Raw genomic sequence first — 21,050 nt, forward strand, 5'->3', positions numbered from 1 at the left:
ATACTGGACATGTTCCACCACAAGTTCTCAGGGGCTGAGCTTGTAAACACATTTAACTTCCCATGGTTTGATTCTGCTGCTGACGTGTAAACTATGCCCTGTTTTCTGCGAACAGAGACTTTCCTACACTTTATTCAACCTTCAAAAAAAATATTGTTGATTATTACAATGAATTGCAATGGAGTACACAACCTGCTGCGTGGGGGTTCCATTTCCCACCTAATACTTGTTGGAATATGCTGAACCTATTATTACTTGTATTTTTCTTTCAAATAAAAAGTCGAGAACCCAGTGATGTGCTCTGCCGCCAATTCCCAGTGTCTTCAACTTAATAAGCAGTTCTTCTTTCTAGAGCAGACCTTAGGAGAAGATGTCAGGCTTCAAGGTGTTTATTTAACAGCAACAGAATAATCAGTGTTACAGAGCTCTGGGGTCCAGACTATGTTTCCCTGACCGCAACAGAGTATGTGTCAGTTCACGAAGTCTGACTGACTGTCTCTCCCTGACCCGGTCTTTTTGTAGTAAAAAAAAAAAAACCACAGTGCCATGCGCAGTTGAGCTGTCCTCTGTTGATTTGTTGAGGGGGCTCGTCTTTAGCGGCTCGGTCCTGTTTTATGACTCAGAAGAGATAAGAAAAATAGGAGGTGAAACTTAACGGTTGTAAATCAACCGTTCCATACCGTAACCCGGTGGCCTTGTTGTTTTGCACAGCGGTATGCTGACCACAGCATCAGTATCGCTGACCTACATAGGCACAGCCTGTTGCATACGCCTGAGGAGTAATAATTGACTAATACGAGATTGCGTATAAGAAATATGATATGGCATACATATATTGTATTATTGTAAGCAAAGACTAGCATATAATAGCACAATAACAACGTTTTGTATGATGTGAGTTAAATATGGTCATTGTTAGGAGCTGTTTAGCCTCCACCGCTGGCGGCTAAAGAAGCCATGAAGCCAACGTGAGCACAGCGCAAAAGTTTGCTATCATATTTTTTTAAATAGATAGTCTATTCCTTAAGCCTGTAGAGTATTGTGTCATTTGTCCATTTTTGAATGAGATGGGAAAAACCTGAACATCATTACTTCCAGACTCATTGAGTTTGGAAGTGACACAATGACAATGTTCTGTGTCATTGATATCTGTGATCCACGTTTTGTTTTGTTGTTTCCTCAAGGTCTGATCATGGGCATAATCATATGACGTCTCCTCTGATCTTCATCGTTACAAGTGGAGAGGAACATAAGAGGTTACAGAGCTGGGACTTTTGGTCATGGATCATCATACCACAGGCCAACACAGTAAATCCAGCCATGACTCAAGTTTTCAGTGGCTTTCTTTTGCTCACCAGTGCCTTACAGAAATTCCTTATGAAACCATACTGACACAGACAGACACCCTGGAGGTACTGGACCTAAGTTACAATCTGCTGGATGAGTATCCTTTTCAAAGGTAAAATCACCCCAGAATGACCAAGACATTGGGATTCCTGGCCTTGCTGGCTCAGCATTCACAAAATTAAAGCATTACTTAACAATACTTTCATACAAAAAAAAAAAAATGGAGCCATAACTGTGTGCAACAGGGGCAGACTGAAATTATAATATATATATATATATGGTATTGGGAATTTGACTCCATTACAGGCCTGCTGTGACAAACATCTATGAGTGTACCCCCAAAAACCTCACCAGGACTAGGCTACACCAAATAATGTACATACAAATGTTCAAGGAAAGAAACACAAAACAGTTTGCTACACTTTTTTTTTTAAATGATTGAGATACAAAGCTAGCTGTAACAATTCAAACTGCATACTACAGATGGCATCCCTCAGTAAAATCAAGCAGGTGGGTGTCCAGTTTATCACACAGATAAATATTCATCACAATACATATTTCATGAGTAACTTACAGGCCCAAGAAACTGTAGTTCAGTGTGTTCTCCTTCATTCAATCCTTATTGGAACCCTGCTCTGCTGGGGCAACTGGAGAAGCTCAGCACTCTAATTCTGGATTGCAACAACTACACCTCTCACGTCAAGTTTCCCTACATGCCAAGTGTCACCACGGTGTGTATCAACAAGAACAAAATCAACAACCTGCCTGTGTTTGTGGATGAGATCAGGCGAAAGTTCCCCAGCATCAAGTGAGCTGGTTTGCTCTTTAATTCCTGGAGGGGATTTGTATTTAGTACAGACAACCAGTTTTTTTTTTTGGTTTTTTTAATTGATTTCTTGTCCCTTATGTGTCTCTATTGCTTTCAATTCTAGGATCCTTAGTATGATGAACAATGAGGCAGCACCTAGCTATTTCAATGGAGGGAGTCTGACCCAATATATTGACTACAGGTGAGAATCAAGATCCTATATTTCACTGTTGGTCATTATTTCTGGTAATTTGGGCATTTTAGCAAACTACATTTTATATATAAAAAAATTACACATGGCAGGCATTATACGAATCCAAAGACTCAATATATGAATAACTGACTGCTCATAGGTATTTAGAACTTTATGTTTTCAAGAAATGTTTTCAGAACGTAATTAATGTAACTAGCTGTTGTCCTGGCTACAGCACTGTTGAAAAGCAGCCTTTTCCTACATATTGCTTTTAGACAGATGTTACGTTTTAGAATTGGAAATCAAAATTCATTAAAACTACCAGCAGGTAAATTCAAGTATTGCAGGAATACAAAAAGAGGTTAGAGACAGACAGATGACTATTTTAAATGAAAAAAACAAAAAAAACGAAAAACAAACTTGCAAGCATGAACGGGCCCTCGTACCCCTGCGCCCGTTAGGGGAACTAGTGCTGCTGGTAGATGTGGCCTTGCATTTACATTTTCTATGAAGTCCTGTGTCCACTAGGTGGCATTCCTGTTGTCAGTTGGTACAATGAGTGTGACTTCTGAAGGTCATGTAGATGTCCTCAGGCTCGGGGTCTTATCAAACATGAAATTTGGGGCAGATTGGAAACTGTAAATTCAAGTTACAACAACTTCCTTTTTCATGGGGAATAATACATCATCATGGAAACAGCATTTGAAGAAAACTCTAAAGCTTTATTATTTATCATCATTAAGGTCGTAAGACTTTTCTAGCCTATTTTGAGTGATCAAGTTAACCTGCTAGGATCAGTCCACCAATGGAGACAATCTCTCATTTCCTGTTGACAGTATGTAGCACTTGGTATGTAGATGTGGTTTGGTGGGGAATCGGAGGCATATTAGATGATGTACATTAAATTTACAACCACTTCTTTTTTCAAGGCAAATCATGTTAAACAACTGTAATGCCACGGACACGCTGTTAAATAAAAACTCTTTAACCTGTCATTGCAAAAGTCTTAAGATTGCAAAAAACTAATTTTAAATTGATTGAATTCATTATAAATTCTCGGTCTTAAGGCTTTTCGGACCCAGTTCGAGTTGGGTCATAAAACATGTCATTTCTTGTTGCCAGTGGGTGGCTCTATGACTATGACCAAATGTTGGCATGTAGATAGGACTGTTTTGCAATGTACATTAAACTTACACCAACCTACATTTTCATGGCAAAACATCAATCAAACAGATTGAAATTTAAGTTAGTCTGATCATTTCTGTTGGAGGAGTTTGCTCACTTACAACATATGGAACATGGATACAAAATTAAAAGTGGCGACCCATTTCAGATGTACATTTTTCCATTTCTGAAATGTGCTCCAAGTTTCATGAGTTTTCAAACACCTTTAAGCACCCAGAAATGCAGTTTATATGATAGAAGAAAAAAAGGAATAATAAATACATTTTGTTATTAAATATAGTACTTTTATTACCACTGCTATTACCACATAATTATTATATGATAAAATATACAAGATGCAATGATGATGTCTGTAAACTGACCAGATCAGATCTCTGGTGCAGCAGTTATTGCCGTTTAAAGCTTCATCTTTTTACTTGAAGTACGGCACCCCCTTCTGGTTAATGCAAGAACCCTAAACTCAAGGTCCATCTTTTGGCTGTTTTGGATCATACATTATTGTATGATCTTTGTGTTTAAATGTTCACTGAACAAGTTATTTTGTGTGGTCAGAAATGCTTGATTTTTGCAGCTGCTTTAAAAAAAAAAAAAAATTGTGATCCAATTTATGTGAATTGTCTTTAAGTCTATATAATAAAAACTGAGTCATATGTACTGCCTTACTATGTAAGCATGCATATCACAGACATTTCAGGAAATGTTTTTTTTCCTGAATTTAAAGAACCATGGACTCAAAGTTACAAAACATTCCTGATTCATAAAAGTGACCTCGCTTAAAAAAAATATGTATTCTCTGTAATTGGATTTACAGTATTCTTCTGTAAAAGCAAGTGCTTTAAATGCTTTTTTTTTAAAAATAATATAAACTCAACACATGATGTGTTAACAACTATAAGGTCCCATCTAAATTTGGAATCCTAATTCTCATAATACCACATTTCCCCTGAATCCCATCTCTTTGGGCTCATCAAGTGGCATGGGGTTTGTTTTGATAATGAGAGGAGAGGTTCACAAGTCTTGCGAAGTGTACACTGGGAGGTTTTTTTTTTGTTGATAAAGAAAAGTTTAGTTTGGGAAATCTTACTTTTTGCCACAATCCTTTAAGTAGAGCTACTGTTGAGTAATTTTATTGCTGAAAAATCGTGAATTTTGCACAACAGCAAACTCCTTGTGGAGATAATTTAAATGTGCATTGTTCCAATCCCAGAATCACAAATTCTAGAGAGCTGTTAAATGTTGCTGACAGCATGTTTTCCCAATGTCTTTTCCTTTTCAGACAATATGTGATCAGTCAGATCCCAGGCCTGGAAACTCTGGATGACACAGAGGTGCTTGAGAACGAGAGAGCCCAGGCTAGAAAAACCTACTGGCTGGAGCAGAAAGGTCAAAACAGCAGAAAGAGAAAGGAGGACTCATCCGGGAAACACACACCTGCAGAAAAACTCAAATACAGTCAGTAGACAAAAGGATATTACGTTTTTGAACCCTACTCTAATGCGCTTTTTATGCAAGACTGTCAAGATTATGATATACATTGTAATTTTGATGTCTGCTTGTGTCAGTATTTATCTAAAACTACAGCAAGCATGCAGTCAAATCCAAATCCAATGACTGATAAAGCTACACCATCATATTAAAGATGAAAACAATTTTAGATGAGTATGCACTTCTGCACCTGTCCCTGAAATTCCTATTTAACTATTCTTGACGTGATGTTCGGACGTTAAAAGCTCTAATCTGCTTGGTCACTAAAGCTAAAGCTGCAACAGGCGAGATTTTATATAGCTTGTAAATTGTACTCACGGCATAATGTTTTCATTTGTAGACAAATTTTGCCAGTCTTTGAGAAAATTGGAGCAGCCTATGTACAATTTTCAATCCACTCACCTCAGTCTCTCTGCGTCAGATAAATAAGGGAAATGGGGATGTAGCTGCATGCTTTGTCTTTGATATTTTCACTAGGAGGACCAAACTCATACTAATAGTCTAGTGAGCCCCCTAGTAGTTTCCCTGAGAAAACACTTAACAGCTTTCCCAAATTCTAATTTACAAGTTTTTAAACTTGTCAGATTATATTCAGAAATAATTTAAAGGTACAACGATTAGTTAGCAGTATTAGTTCAGTTGATTAACATAATTATTTAACGACTATTTTGATAGCCAGTAAATTGTTTACAAAATAGCATCTGATGACATGAGGCACTGGAGTGCAAAACACGTACACTCAAAAAGAAAGTGTGCAAATGCATGCAAATCCTACATACATTTTTTTTTTTTTTTTTTTTTTAAACCTGCTGACTTGAAGTGTGATCCATCTCTTATCAAAAGGGATGGAGCCTAATCTCAGCTGACTTTGGGAAAAGGTGAGCTACACCTTGGACAAGTTACCAGTCCATCACGGAAGGACAGACACGCATCCACCTCTACAGCCAGAACCATTTAGAATCACCATTTACCTAACACGCACGTCTGTTCTGCAAAAGAGGTTAAACATACCCATGATATCTTTCTGTTATCTGGATTAAATAAATGTAACAAATGTAATAGCACCAAGCAGTCTCACAAAGATGGTTATCAACTCACTAAATCAACCCAAGGTTACCTAATCCTGTGAAGAGCACGGGCACGTAAAAGCGGCTGGTTTGCAGTGTCTGATCAGTCAAAAACAGCGTATTGGCAGAAGAGCGACATATTTTACAAACTAAGAGCAAACTTTAATATTCGACAAATACGAGGAAGTTAAACCCATAATCCAGGCTGAAAAGCAACACAGCTACAACTGCAAAATACAGGGTGTACAGCTGGCAAACTGACTGTGTGAGCATATGATTTATGACATCACTGCCCCTTTATTACAATACGAGTGCGACGCAATGGTGAAAAACAATTTTAAAAAAATTCAAAGCGAGAGAAAAATACAACAGAAAAAGGCAGGTGGTATACATATGAAATTTCATGATAAAGTACAAAATGATGTACGAGTGCAAATGTACACTGTCTTAACAGTATGTGTAATGTACAACACAATACGATAAATATGATACAATATAACAATGACGTGTTCAAATATGTGCAAAATCAGATTATGGAGTTCATTGTGATGTGTTCTGATTGTGTTTATTACCATTTTAGCCATATTCTTTAAGTAGCTGCTCCAGCGGTGTCAAATGGACTGAGGAGCAAACAAGAGCTAAACATAAAAACATAATTCAAAGTGGTAAATTGGCTTACTGTCATGCCTTATAAGTAAGACAAATACAAGGCTTTAGTGATTCAATCTCTCTCTTTTATAGGATGGAATTGGTATGTAAAAAAACAATGAAATGGAATATTTATCTTTATCCGTCAGTAACACGAAGTAGTATTCTGTTGTGAAGTTAGAGGGACCGTATCAATTGGATTTTGTGCACATTTACTGTGTATATAAGTGCTGCATGGATGAAGATGTAAGTGTAGATGTGAGAGTAGTTCTGTTATTAACCACAAATATGAGATTTAACACCCAGCTTCCCATATTCCGAAAAAAGTGTATTCATTTAAAACGAAGAAATTATGATGAACTGAATCTGAGAAAATAACTAAAAATGATGAGTAAATTGAGGTTAAACTAGTCTAATTGGCAAGTGATGTAAATGTCCTCATCGTGACTCAAGAGTTTTTAATCAGAATTCTCAAACCTTTTTATCTAGTACTCTGAAAAAAATTAAGTAAATATTGCTTGTGACTTGTTGATGTGGATGATGTTTAGTCGGTCCTGCATTTAATTCCTTATTAGACTCAATTCGTTTTTCTCAAATGTAAGTAAATACACCCATCGTTTCAGACCCACCTTTGATCTTGTTCTACACCATATGGCGTCGAAACTGAACATTTCATAGTATTTTTCAAAACCGTTATTGTTTGACAATTTGTAATAACGTTGAATTTCAAATAATGGACTACCCACGATTTGGGGGAAACAAAATACACTACTGTAGATATCTATGTCCGAGTAATGTCAATTTAAGGAAGTCCTCCCATTGTTATTTACTTCCGTGCCATGTCCCAATTTAATACAGGGCGGCTATCACAACTTTACTTCCACAGAAGTGGATCATTTTGTTGATCATGCTGCAGCCTCACTGCGCATGATACTCTGCAAAGTTGCCCATTTGAAAATGAAAGCAAAGGAGACTAGAATTTAGAAATGCGCTTTTTAAAGTTGACATCACAAAAGCTGGAATGGAAGAGGCATTCCACCGATTAATTTAAAAACTGGGAAGACACTTAAGAATAACACATAAGAAAAATCCCTCCATAATGCCAGAAGTGCATATTATCCATTATTAATAGAAGGGGGGGGAAAAAAAGACCAACCAGAGGTTTCTTTTCAGCACTGTAACCAGGCTGACAAAGAGTCACAGCTCTCTTGATCCTTGTATTCCTCTCAGTAATGATAAAATTGTGGGAAAAAGTAATCACATTCTTCCCAGAAGTTCCACAGATACATTGTGAAGTACCGTAGCTCTAGAAACGTCTGTAAGACCTGATTTATATTTAAAACACTTCTCTCCTATAGATCTTTCTGAACTATCTTGAACAATTGCTTCATCTTGACATATGAGCCCATCCCAGTTGGACTACTCAGGGATGTTTATACTTTATCAACACTTCTTTATTAGATGTGATCGGTCTCATTTGACAACCTACATACCACAGGCTGCTAAGGCGCCTTCAAGAGAAAGAGACCGGCGGACGTACAGACGTACATAATGCCAGGTACGGTTATCACCATAAGTAGGCTTAAAAAAGAGAAAGAAAAACAAGGAGGGAAAAGATTCTCTCTCTTCCTCTCATTTGGTCTTGGAGCTGGCACAGGAGGGGGTGAACGGGCGATAGCAGCTTCCACAGGGCCAGGTGGTGGTTAAAGACCACCTATGGACAAAAGGAAACCAACCTATGGAATAAGGAGAGTACAATCCAAAAAAATTATAACAAAAGTTTTGAATCTGAATATTTCAAAGAGACAGCAGTAAATGTGTCTGTGTCTTCGTGCACATCGACCTCAAAAAGCATAAAGAAAATGGTCGGAGTATCTGGAAGAAAGGGGAAAGACAAAATATTAGACACAAATAAAATATCATAAAGCAGCTGGACCTGAGACATCTGAAGACACATCTGCCAGAAAAACTCAGCTATTTTTCCCCTTCCGCTTTTCCTTTCATTGTCCTCTTCCTGTTCTCTATTCATTTATTTATTGTTTTCTTGGTGTTTATAAAAACCACCCCAATGCTCCCTTACTGTTACATACACAGTCGTTCTACCGCCCAGCACCTCGTCTAATAAACACACATTAAATACAGGTGTTTTTTTTTTTTGGTGTAACCAATGTCTGTTTGGTCCCATTGTGTAAATCCTGTCATGTCACCCACTGGACTAATGTTTTGTGCTATCTTATCTCACCTATTATGCCTCATCTCACTAATATATAAAAAAAAAAGAACGAAATTGTTTGAAGATAAAAAAAAAAAAACTTTGGGGAACTACAGCACCACAGCAGTTAGGTAAAACAGGCCAAATGAAAATTAAAAGGTCTATCTCATTAAATGTTAACTTTTCCTACACATTGTTTTCCTGCTGTTGACACATTCCGACCCTGTTGGGCTGGCTCAGGCTTTGTTTTGTTACGAACCCCTTTTCCAACTCTATATATTTTGCAGTGTCACAGCGTTTTCACATTAATTCTTCTTTCTCTACTCTTATATCAGTTCCTTCCTTTGCTGCTGCTCGACCCCCTGCTTTTGTTGTTCTTTCTCCTTAATCAGTGTTGAAGTAGACTCCAGCCTGATTAGAAAGCTGACAGGGGAGCATCAGCCAAAGTTTACCCCTGCACCTACCACTGCTGCAGGAGTCTGAGCCTGTCCTGGCCATCGCTCAGTGTTATCTGTGGATCAGCTCTCAAAAAACATCATTCACACACAAACAATATATATATATAAAAATATATACATATTGTTTGTGTGTGAATGTGTACATTTTTTTGTTTGTGTGTGAAGCGTAGTGCGTTGGTAGGAAGGAAAACCAGATAGCTCTTTGTTCGTTAAACGCACTGTGTGCACGTGTGTGTGTTTAATGATTCAGTTTGAAGCCTGCTTTCCTGTGTAATGACTCACTCTTCCGAAACTGTAGGTAACTGATAAACACACACGCATACACCATCTCTCACCACATTCCCAACAGTTGTTAAGACTGCTCAACCCGTTCACATCAAATACTGCCGTTTTGTCACGGCCTTCTCATACATACGCAAAAGGTGCCTTTATGCACCTAAAACCGCGTGGCTTGGGTTTAGGAAAAGGTCATGGCGTCGCATTTTGTTCAGATTTACAACCAAAACTATTTGGTGAGGAAAAGACCGTGCTTTGGGTTTAAAGACAATAATTTGTCACCCTCTCTACTTCGTCACATGACCTTCTTCTGTGTTCACAGTGCAGACACCAAAGGCTTTAACAAAACAGCAGTGTTTGGCACCCTGGGAATGAGAGCGGGGCTGGACTGTTCATACAGTAAGACTGCTCAAACTCACACGACATAAGCAGTTGTGGAAAAGGTATTTAGGTCCTGTATTCTACGTTTTAACTTAAATTTTAAGTAAAAGTCCAAAAGTATTAGTTGCAACTTGAAGGAAAACTGTGATTTTTTTTTTCCCACCTGGATCATATTTTCATGACCGGGGACGTTCATTAATGTTTAACATGTTCAAGTAGCCTTTCTTCTCTGAATAATTGAATGGGAGCAGCACTATAGCACCCCACATTAAACAGCCACTAATGCCAGGCTGCTTTTAATGCTAAGCAAGACTAACCACATTCTGAATGTGGCTTACAGATGTGCGACTGATATTAACCTTCTCATTTTACTCTTTGAAAGAAGGCAGCATATTTCTCAAAATGTTGCAGTATACCTCTCAATGTATTTTGGGAGTATGTTTGGTTTAACCCTCTCAGTTTGTTTAACCACATCGGCATTGCTTTGGTTACTACTTAACCACTTAATATAGGCCCAACACTAATTTAGAAAACAGACCAAGCAGAGCCACGGACTTGACTGGACCTTCCTGTGCACTGCTCTGACATTGACTGACAGCATCCTTTATGTTCAGTCTCTGAGGGCTCCACTATTCTTGCTCAACTCAGTGAGCAGAAATGTGAGAGCGCTGAGAAGGAGGTGAATGAGACCACTGGGGGCTCTGTCACCTTGCCTCCTGCACATCAGCAGAGGAGACAACAGGCTGCCTTGGTGAGATTTGCCATGCTTAAAAAAAAAAAAATATATATATATATAGGCCCTAATGTTAAAAATGATGAGAGTAACCTTTGAACATGCATCACATCTGATTCACAGTACTCCAGTTGTCTTTGGGTCACTGGGGATCTGGATAGATTTGGTTTTTTTTTGCAAAAGTTTTGTTAAATTCAAATAGTTATACATCTCTCCTTGATCCTTAAATCTCCAGTCGCTCATTTGATATATATATATATATATATATATATATATATACAGTATATATTTTTTAGCTTGGGGCTGACAGCATCAGTTGTAGATAATTCATGACTCTTTAAAGGCTAAAACAACTTCAAGCTTGTTGTTTTCTTTGGAAGCAGGTGTCTGTACTCGGCCAAAACCAGCTTGTGAGTGAGAGGACAACATCTTTCACTCAACCGTGCTCGCAAAAACAATTTGAGGCTCAAGAGGTCACGTCGGCTACACTTTCTGCGGTGGCCACTACATCAAAATTGCCATGACGTGGACCGCCATTGTCCTGCTATTCATCCTGGGAGGTGAGAGAACTGTGAGGTCGGCAGCCACTAACTACCCGGAACCCATAATTGCAGCTGCAAAAGAAGATCATGTAAATCAATCGCATAATAATTTTGCATTTAAAAGTCACGCTTTCTGGTCTGAAATCGGGTATAGGCCCGTCATCGCTGCTAGGGCCTATACCCGATTTCAGACCAGAAAGGGTGACCGAGGCGTCCGATTGTTCAATCCGCTCCGACACAAAAAACTGTCAACTGATTGTACAGCGGGTGACAAATGCCATATGCTTTAGAAACACTCTGAAAGCACGCAATATGTCATACAGTTTCTGATTCGTGTATACGTGCCTTTTCATTCCGATTCAATTACTGGTCAAAGAACATGAAATACGCTGGAAGATTGCAGCACTGAAGAACTGTCTAGTATGGTATAAACTCAGTGACTCATCTGCAAAGGTTCCTGTTAACGTGAACATGTCCTGACGGCAGTTGTCAGTGCAGTGCATTGCCATTCTGAAAAGTTCTAATTGATCCTTATTCAGCTTCTTTTTTTTTTTTTTTACATGTAATTTTTTTTTCCCCACATTTCACTGCCTCTCGGGTATTCCAATGGATTTATCTTCCCCCTCGCGTACAGGCCTTTAGTAAACCTTCCAGTAGCAGTCATTAACTCAAGCGTCCTTCCAGATAAGCATGCACCATCTTCCCAAGAGTCCAGAGCAGACCTTCAGACAGAGGAAGGCAGCTGTCTAATGCTGAACACAGTCAGGCAAAAATAAATGGGAAGAAAACGTACCATCAAAAAGTGAGTAGACGTTTATCACTTTAATAGGAGGGGGAAACAAATATTTCAAGGAAGTATTTTGCCCTCGGCAAAACATGACTAGTCAAGAGACTGACTTGCTGCATATTTGTTGCAGCGATTACAAGTCCTTCTCTTGTTTAAACCCTTCATGGATCCACTTTAAAAAAAAAAAAAAAAAAAAAGCATGTTAAGGACAAAACCAGTACTGAAAAGGGGTCCTAGAACAGTTTAAACAAAGATACTGTTTATGGTTACCAGAGAGAATGTCGTGTGTGCTTGAGGGAATCAGAGAGTCGCTGATGGTGGTTTATAAAGTTACAAGCAAATTCAAATGTATTTTAACCTATTTTCACGTGATTGATTTGACTTAGATTTGAATGTAATCAATGTTCTATATATTTCAAGTATAATATTTCAGGTGTTTCCACTGCCAAATGGGAGCCTTTTCTGTGGGTCTGTGAAGTAAATCTAAAGAGCCTTTTATGTCCAATGTTTCATATAAACTTGCTAAAGGTCCGGCTCCACATCCATTACGTCCTCAGTGCCTGTCAATGGCGAACAAAAAGTTCACGCGGTCCTGCTTCTTACTCCTCAGGAGGGTTTGGGAAGTCCCCGGCTCCACCGTCCCCTGCCTTCTCCACCTCATCTTGTCAAATTGCTGGTTTAAAGAGTTCCTGACATTTGGCCACCAGAGTCAATACCGAAAGCCTGAAGAGGAAGAAGGATGGGTGGGGTTACTTGCCTGCAGGCTTGGTTCCCTAATGTACCGGACATGACAGGGACACCAGCCAGGTTTGTTGTTTGTATAGTGCCAACAAAAAAAAAAAAAAAAAAGAGAATTGAGAGAATGAGATTAAAGAAGTAGACATATTGAGCCTTTAAAATAAGAATATAATATCTTACCACTGTAACACACACACACATATATATATATATATATATATTGCAGCACCTCGGCTTAACAAAGCTGCCAGACGGTGCCCGTTTGCTGGAGCTTTATTGTGAACAATAAACAGGCCACTGTAGCCAACGCCACCACGCGTGTATTCCTTCCAACACCCCTGACGTCTTCCATACGTGGACATTACATTTGTTTTTGTTTTTCTACTCCGTCATTCCTTCTGCTCCGTCACACGACAGGTGATCACGGTGCGGGCGCAAAAGGGCACATGGTGCGTATTTCTGTGACGCCAACTGCTTTTGGCAAAAAGGCAGGAAGTGTTCGAGGGGGCAGGATTACCCGACAAGGACCGACTGTGCATTTTAAGCAGATAACGGGAGAAATCGTTTGCACGGCACGGATTTGACTGCTGCAGTTCATCCGAGTTTTACGTGCTCTCGTTTTGTCGGTCCCCTTTTTGCCAACATCAAATTATAAATTCGCACAAGGAAGGGGGGGGGGGAACAAAAAAAAACGCTGATTGATCAAATCTTAAAAGTCGTTCTGCGTTCCGTTGAGCTGCTTTGAGTCACGCAGAGACAACACAAAGCCGGAAAGAAGGTAAAGTTTCCTTCAAAATAAAGCATCAGTCGACACTTATTTTCTTCCCTTGACAAATTTTTAGCACCGTATTGGCGTTGGATCTGCATTAAAGTGTAACATTACGCACTAAAAAACAACAACAACAATGTTTAGATCTCACGACAATAAATGCACTGTGTATACATCACAACAATACTATTCTACAGTGTACAGTCTACAGCCTACACTGTAATAATGTAGAAATATGCAAATCTATTTCTTGTACAGGGATTAACGTCATTTGACAAATAAATTAGCGTTTTCCAGCATTCTGTCTTCTTTCATAACTTTGGAGATGGATGCAATCTATTTATAAAGGTCTAAGCGATAGGTAAAGAATAACTCTTTTTTTTTTTTATCGAAAAATGCTGTTTGGGAATTTTTTTTTAATGAAGACAATTAATGAAAGTTTTATTAGAGAGGATGTCAGATCATTTGTTTTTACAGCCGGGTTTCTAACCTTGACTCATTCAAGATTATTTTTAATAATTTTTATTATAATAAAATAATAATATATATATATATATATATATATTATATATATATATATATATATAATAATATAAAATAATATAATAATTTTTAAATTTTTAGATTCCAAAATGGAGCTAAAATCAGAGAAACACTTAATTTGCGGAATATTAGAATGCATCAGACTAAAAGGCGATATATTTGAAATCTCCCTTAAAATGTCTGCATTTCAGTTTATCATATTTTTTTTGTCTTTTTCTTTTTGTCGGTCACTATAGTAGTAAGATCTGTCATAAAGAAATTGTATTTTTTTTGTCTTACATCTTTTTTTTTCTTTTTTTTTTACAGTTGCCTAGTCTAATTAGGCTTAGTGAAAATAGCAAATCATGTCAATTTAGTTCTCCTGATAGACAAGTGGAAACTAGTCATTTCACCTTCACGATCTGGTACTCACTTGTTTTTATTTTATAAACTCGTAACCGGAATCGCGGGTATTATGGCTTGTGTAACTTGACGCATCTGTCAAAGTGCCTCTCGTTCTCCTCTGTATTTCGCCGATATGCCGGCTGCTTTCATCCTCATGGTGCACGGCGCTCTCGTTAGTGTACTATCCTTTACCCGTGAACTCCCCGGTTATAAAATGGCGTTTTTTTTGGTTTTTTTTTAACGTGACCTTGCGTTAGAGGACTGAGCACTATACAACGTTTTTTTTTTTTTTTCTCCAAGCGGTGGATTTCTTCTTCTTCTTCTCTGCAGCGCCCTTCGTTACAACGGAATGGGAGTTGAATGACTTGTAAGTAGGACGTGGGTACAAGCTGAAGGACCGGGAACAACAGGAGGAATAGGAGCCTGCAGTGGCTCGGTATCATGCAAATGGCCAGCATGACCTACATACCACAGGGCCTGATGGACACATCTCTAGGACGTCTCTGCTGTATGGATACTTCAGACAAGTAACCGACATGCTGTTAAACCTTGTAAGTGACCTTCATTTTTTTTTTTCTGCTGCAGAACTATGCATAACAAGACAAATGGATGAGCGTGTGACTGAAAAAGCAATATCCTTTAAGTCTAAGCTCTATGCAAATAAGGGAACAGGACCAACAGGAAGATAAACATTGCGTAAGTACGGGATGTTTTGCTCACCTTTGGTAATGTGCAGGGGTCAAAGAGGAAACTAAAAGAAAAATAACCATGCAAGTGGCCTGAGGCTTGTGGGAATTGTACTGTTCCTTTCTCTCATTATACCGCTGGACTATACACGGGCGACCCTTTGGATATGCCTGTAGCTCGTGAAGTGGGGATCAAAAGTCCGAAAGGAACTGGGCTGAAAGATCTTTCGGAGATAGAGCTGCACGCTTTATCCACTCAAGCAATATTGTATGGTGGTGATCATTAACTGGGCTCTCATCAGGAATAAAGTCAATAGCCAGGCAATAAAAAACTAAACTGTTTCTCCAAGAAACTCTGATCCAAATAGAAGAATTTCATTGTCGGCAACATAAATAAACTGGCTCTATTATGCTTTTAAACTGCGGCCAGCCTTTGCCTCTTCTGAGGCACACGGATGTTCCACCTCGGGCCATAGAAAACTTTATCCTGACTGGCTACCGGTTCCCAAACTACAGTCTGAGAGACTGTCTATTGTCAGCATTCAGGCCTACAAATGAAACAGGCAACTTTTGGACTCACTTCCTTCCAGTTTTCATTTTTTTTTACTATTTTGTCGAGGTGTTTAGTTTGGAAGGTGCACCCGATGGTGACGCCCCATTCTTCTATCCATTATGGAACTACTTTATAGGGGTGTTCTGTCTGCTGATGGCTAGCAGCATGGCCCACCTGCTGAACTCAATGTCTCTGGTCGTACGAGAAGTTTGCTTCTTTGTGGATTATGGAACAATCAGCGCCTACACAGTTGGCTCATCGTTGGCATACTACTACTATATCCATCCTCGGGCAGGGATAGTGGAGATGGGAAACCACAACGGCTCCCGCATGGACTTGAAACATGAACCCGCAGAAGCTCTTACATCATCCTTTGCAATTCCAGAGTTCAGCGTATTCTTTGAGACCTTCTACATCCCAAGTGCATGTGTTGTAGCAATCATCTGCGTCCTATCTTGCTGCAATACTCGCCAGAGGTGGAGGAAGCATCGATACATCATCCGGACCCTGGTTTTCCTCCTCCCTTTCCTCATCTCTTCCACGCCAGTCTTTTACCGCCTCCTCACCAGATCGCCTTATTCCACCACCTCCTCCTCTTTTGTTGCCTCATCCTCCATGCCCTGCTACTTCTATCGCCACTGCCTTTGGCTTCTGGTGTCGGCAGTCTTCAACATCAGCAAGTTCCCTGAGCGGCTGGCCCCGGGCCGCTTTGACATCTGGGGGCACAGCCACCAGTGGTTTCACTGCTGCACATTTTTGTCCATCCTCGACGAACTTCAAATGATTAAGGCTGAGGTGAGGGCCATCCTGCTCAGCCCGGATCTACAGCTGTCCCTTGTCACCCTCTTGCGCCTACCCGGCCCCACCATAGCTTCCACCTACGGAGTGATGCTCCTACTCCAGACTGCCATTGTCTCCATCATTGTGTGGTTCTCCTGGCAGGCCAACTGTATCTTTGGGCTGCAAAGAGACCAGCTAGAAAAAGACCAACCCAAGAAACACCTGAAATGTCACTGATCACAGAGAAGAAAAAAAAAAAAATGGTATGATCTCGACAACGAAGAAAAATTTGCCCATGCATACAGAGCCATGTCTCAAAGAGAAGAGCATAAGAAAAAAAACTATTCCCCCTCTCGTTCCAAGTTCCTAATATGTCCCAGCCACTTCATAATGGAAAATTGGGGACAACAGGACAAATAAAAGTATTATATTCTGAGCTCACCGCAGGGTGGCCGTTTGGCTGAGTGGATATTGAAAGTCCACGTCAATTCTTTCCCCAGAGCATGTTCCAACAGGACGTCTGGTCTGAGCAGTCGGGATCATAACTACCTCTCGGGGCTGTACGCTTGAGGACGGAGGAACGGTTCCTCACCAAGGATAACTCCATGTTCCATATAACATTGGATGATATGGCTTTAAAGTCAGAGGGACCATTTAAAGAAGTTTCTGATGAGTCATCTGCTGTCAGGTCCTTTTTTTTCTATTGCACTTTCGCTTCATCTGATTTTAAACATAATCTCTCGAATATCCTCTGCTGTGGCTTCAGTTGAACCCATTGTTTCATGTTGAATTACTCCTGTTTTTTTTTTTTAAAACCTTTGTTAAGATCAACTTCTTTTCCTCTAACTTACAAAAACGTTCACATGCAAACTCATTTCCTCTCTCTTTTCAAGTCACCCTTGCAGCAGGAAATGGGGCAGCATTGCAGATGACAACAGAAATAACCGAGAGCTCATAGCAGTCCTACAGTAAAGCACTTTCAGGGGGGTACGTTCAGACTTGCCCTGTCATTAAAGTCGCCATGCTCACATTAAAAATCGTCAAGGACACATACAATTTTAAAGCATATAATAATGTCCCGCTGACATTTTCTGTTGTGACATTGGGATTATTGGGTTGTAAAATGTATTCAGGCCAGAGTGAATACATTGGCGGTTTGTATGGTTTTCATTCCACTGGTGACTTGTTCCTCGTTGATTATATTTGTACTGCATCAAGCACTCGAGTTCAGATTAAGTCTGTTATTTTCTTACCGGAATATTTTTGTGAGGCATACAGAAGTACTGTTATTCATATCTTTTGGGTTAATGGCTATTTTTTAATAAATCTATTATTAAAAAAAATATATATTAGCCAGAGTTCCTGTTTGAAGAGCTGTGTTGTAAACGGATGAAATAAGGATGTTGAAACCAGGGGCTGCTGAGGCTTTTCAATGTCACGTGATGAAACTCCTCAAAAGCCGTAGTTTGTAATGATGGTAGTTGGAATAATTTCAGAATTGTTCTTCGTTATCAGGAACTTGCTGGATAGAATTGCACTTTGCAGATAGATCAAGTTGATATAGGGGTCCCATGGCTCTATAGTCGACCAACCATTTAGAAAAATAACTCTTTTTTTTTTTCTTTTTTTTTGCAGAACCAAAAAAAAAAAAAAGACTTCAAACCAGTTTCCTAAATTGTAAAAGTATTTTCTTATTCCGATGATGGTAGGCAGAACATATCTGTACAATATAATCCCCAAGTATAAGGTTTTCATATCAGTTAAATTTGTCTATGAAGATAAGATCTCACTATTATTTACAAAGGTGGGGACATTTGGGATATCAATGTTTCTTTTCCATACAAATGTGTTTGTTTGTTTTTTATTTCAGAAAAAGCAGCCAAACTAAACACAAATAGATATATATATATATATACTCAGACAGATCATTTGGTATTTATTTTTTTCAGAAGAATGGATGCTTAGCTCCATGTCTTAAACTTAATAGAGACCCATTACTGAAGTTATGAGACCATGTAGATTAAATACTAAACTCACTTTAGAAGCTACTATCTCTTTATTCAACTTTGAACTGCATGATTTAAGGTTTAGCCTTAACGTTAGCATTTATTGCTGTGCTGTAGGATCATATGCTGCCTTTCCTGTCAACGTTTTTCTCATTTTTTTTCAAGCATTCTGATGTTAGACCCGAATCTGACAAGCCCTGTTTTGTTGTGTAACGCTTTGAACTCTGGCCAGGTTTGAGTTTGGTTGTTTCAAAAAGCATGCAATGTGTTTTAAGTATGTGGATTGTCCAGAGTGAAGGAGCAAAGGAAGCTTAGCACTGGATAAAATAAAGCAATAATATAGCCTTTTAGGCATGATCAAAACTCTAGATTTGTTTCTAATATCTCAAATGAAAAGAAAATTGATGTGTTGTCAATAACATACTTAGAATGGACATTATGAGATCCACAGAATTAATTTAATCTGACAAGAAAACTCTCCTGGCATTTTCAGTTCTGCTTTGTCACATTTAGTTGCTTTTTCAGTTCTGTTTAGTACATTATGCATTTTGTGTATTCAGCAAAAAAAAATGTATGTTGTGGTATCAACCTTGATTTAGCTAGACCTGCCGAGGAGTCCATTATGCTGCCATGTACTTGAGCCTGATGAGGTAAATTATACACTGAAAATGGATGATGACTGTTTGCTCACCATTTGGATGAAGATGAATTTGGATAATGTGTGTTCTTTGTCATGTCCTTGTTACTGTTGATCTGTCATGTAGTCATACTCCATGGGAGTTACATTTTACATTGCAAGCCCTCATGTTAATAACATGATGACATTTTGACGTTGGTCACTGTATAATTTTTGAAATGATGTACTAAAATTTGCACATTTACCTGCGTTCACTTGCACACAAGAAAATGATAAGAGATGGAAGCGGATTTGTTTGTGAGACACTGGAATGAGTACAGAAGGACCGTAATGATCGGCTGTGATAATCATGCTGTTATGGTGCACTTTAAACCTCTTTAAAGCTCCTTTAAGGGTCAACCCTGTGGTACTGGATTGTTTCAACACATTTCAGATATAGATAGTGCTTTCTAATCAGAGACATTCATCAGATAACAATGCATCCGATGTTGAAACGATGTTTCTACCTCAATGCAGCATTTCTATCACTGTCACTGAAAAGAACCATCGTTGAAACCTATTTTGTAGATTGTGGCCAGACTTGAAATTATTAATGTTTAAGCAGTATTCAGTATGTGAATGTCAGACTCACAGACTACTGTATCTTACCCAGTGAAGTACTCAGGGGTGACTGAAGAGTAACTCTCAATCATTATGTACACATGCATTTAATTATAATTGACTAAAGTAAAGAGGATAATGATAACAATTGTCTGTCAATGCTGAAAAAGTAAAAACCCTCCTTCGATATGTTAACTGATTTATCAAACGGCACTAATATGTATCAAATGCATTTTCTTGAATAAATGAGACAGATAATTGTTATTGTGGTGATTTATTCATTTTACTTTGAAAAAGTGTATTGTAATGAGTAAAAATATTTCCAAATATTTGATTATATATATTTGATTTGTTTCTTTACATTTACATTGACATTATAGTTTTCCCAGAAATTGAAGATCCCCAGACAATGACTCCGAAAGATTATTTATAATCTTAATCCTATCTATAATACTTTTCCCTTACAGATAGCTCTAAGAAGACCAGGTCAAAACCTAGTGTGTACCTGGACCATGTGAAATGCTGGAGGGCTTTTAATCGGAAACCAGGGCTTCAGCAGACCAATGGTGACTTCATCAGTCGGTCTACTACAGGCTGATGACATATGTATATATGTTTTGTTGGCATGTTGTATTATTTTGTTAAATGTTTTGCAATGTTATTTTTTTGGACATTTGGTGGCGGTACTTGGATGGACAAGGGTGTGTGGGTGAGTATGTATAGTTAACAGGAAACAGGAAAAGTGAGCACAGGTATGGGAGGAGCAAACTGCTATCAAGACTAGAACCACACAACGCTACAGACATGGTATGTTTTTCCTTATATAACAATTTTATTTTTATAAACTACAATTAAAATGGCAGAGGACTGAAACTCACTTCTTTTGGTCTGCGTAAAGCGTTCACTCTTCCTGTAAAGTAATGGTACAAAACTGGAACACTAGATTGCCGTTACATCTAAGTGAGGACTGTTTGTCCACTTTTCCTGTTTCCTGCTTATAACAGTATAACTAAGGGATGGTTCAGGGTCACTCGAGCCAGCCCGAACTATAAACTTTATCAAAAAGAAAAGTTTTAAAGCTAACCTTAAAGCTAGAGAGGTTGTCTACCCCTCAAACCCAAACGGGGAGCTGGTTCCTCAGGAGAGGGGCGTGAAAACTGAAGGCTTTGCCTCCCATTCTTCTTTAGGAAACACTGGGAACCAGCACTTTGAGAGCGAAGTGCTCTGTCAGG

The 21,050-nt window shown here is 38.8% G+C and overlaps 3 protein-coding genes across 3 annotated transcripts in view; all 3 read left to right on the top strand.

Moving 5' to 3' along the window:
* LOC138634092 (FRAS1-related extracellular matrix protein 1-like) overlaps positions 1-21,050 on the top strand; it is a 245,503-nt gene that overhangs the window by 31,437 nt on the left and 193,016 nt on the right. The gene's annotated exons all lie outside the window — the stretch shown is intronic.
* On the top strand, positions 2,001-10,054 carry LOC138634107 (leucine-rich melanocyte differentiation-associated protein). The gene is made up of 4 exons (XM_069720745.1): positions 2,001-2,155; positions 2,280-2,357; positions 4,810-4,985; positions 10,002-10,054. The coding sequence occupies exons 1-4, from the start codon at positions 2,061-2,063 to the stop codon at positions 10,052-10,054; spliced, it is 402 nt and encodes a 133-aa protein (XP_069576846.1). The 5' UTR covers positions 2,001-2,060.
* On the top strand, positions 14,841-20,082 carry paqr9 (progestin and adipoQ receptor family member 9). The gene is made up of 2 exons (XM_069720735.1): positions 14,841-17,263; positions 17,469-20,082. The coding sequence occupies exon 1, from the start codon at positions 15,652-15,654 to the stop codon at positions 16,810-16,812; it is 1,161 nt and encodes a 386-aa protein (XP_069576836.1). The 5' UTR covers positions 14,841-15,651; the 3' UTR covers positions 16,813-17,263; positions 17,469-20,082.

The sequence above is a fragment of the Brachyistius frenatus genome, unplaced genomic scaffold, assembly GCF_029030835.1.
Source record: "Brachyistius frenatus isolate BFR_SWC_R1_liver_20210118 unplaced genomic scaffold, ASM2903083v1 Contig_248, whole genome shotgun sequence".
NCBI classification, from domain to species: Eukaryota; Metazoa; Chordata; class Actinopteri; family Embiotocidae; genus Brachyistius; species Brachyistius frenatus.

Excerpts from the sequence above, each read along its gene's own strand:
- LOC138634107 (XM_069720745.1), top strand. The coding sequence starts at position 2,061 with ATGCCAAGTGTCACCACGGTGTGTATCAACAAGAACAAAATCAACAAC. Across the intron at positions 2,156-2,279 it reads CGAAAGTTCCCCAGCATCAA|GATCCTTAGTATGATGAACA; the intron begins GTGAGCTGGTTT and ends TTTCAATTCTAG. Across the intron at positions 2,358-4,809 it reads ACCCAATATATTGACTACAG|ACAATATGTGATCAGTCAGA; the intron begins GTGAGAATCAAG and ends TTTCCTTTTCAG.
- paqr9 (XM_069720735.1), top strand. The coding sequence starts at position 15,652 with ATGCTTTTAAACTGCGGCCAGCCTTTGCCTCTTCTGAGGCACACGGAT.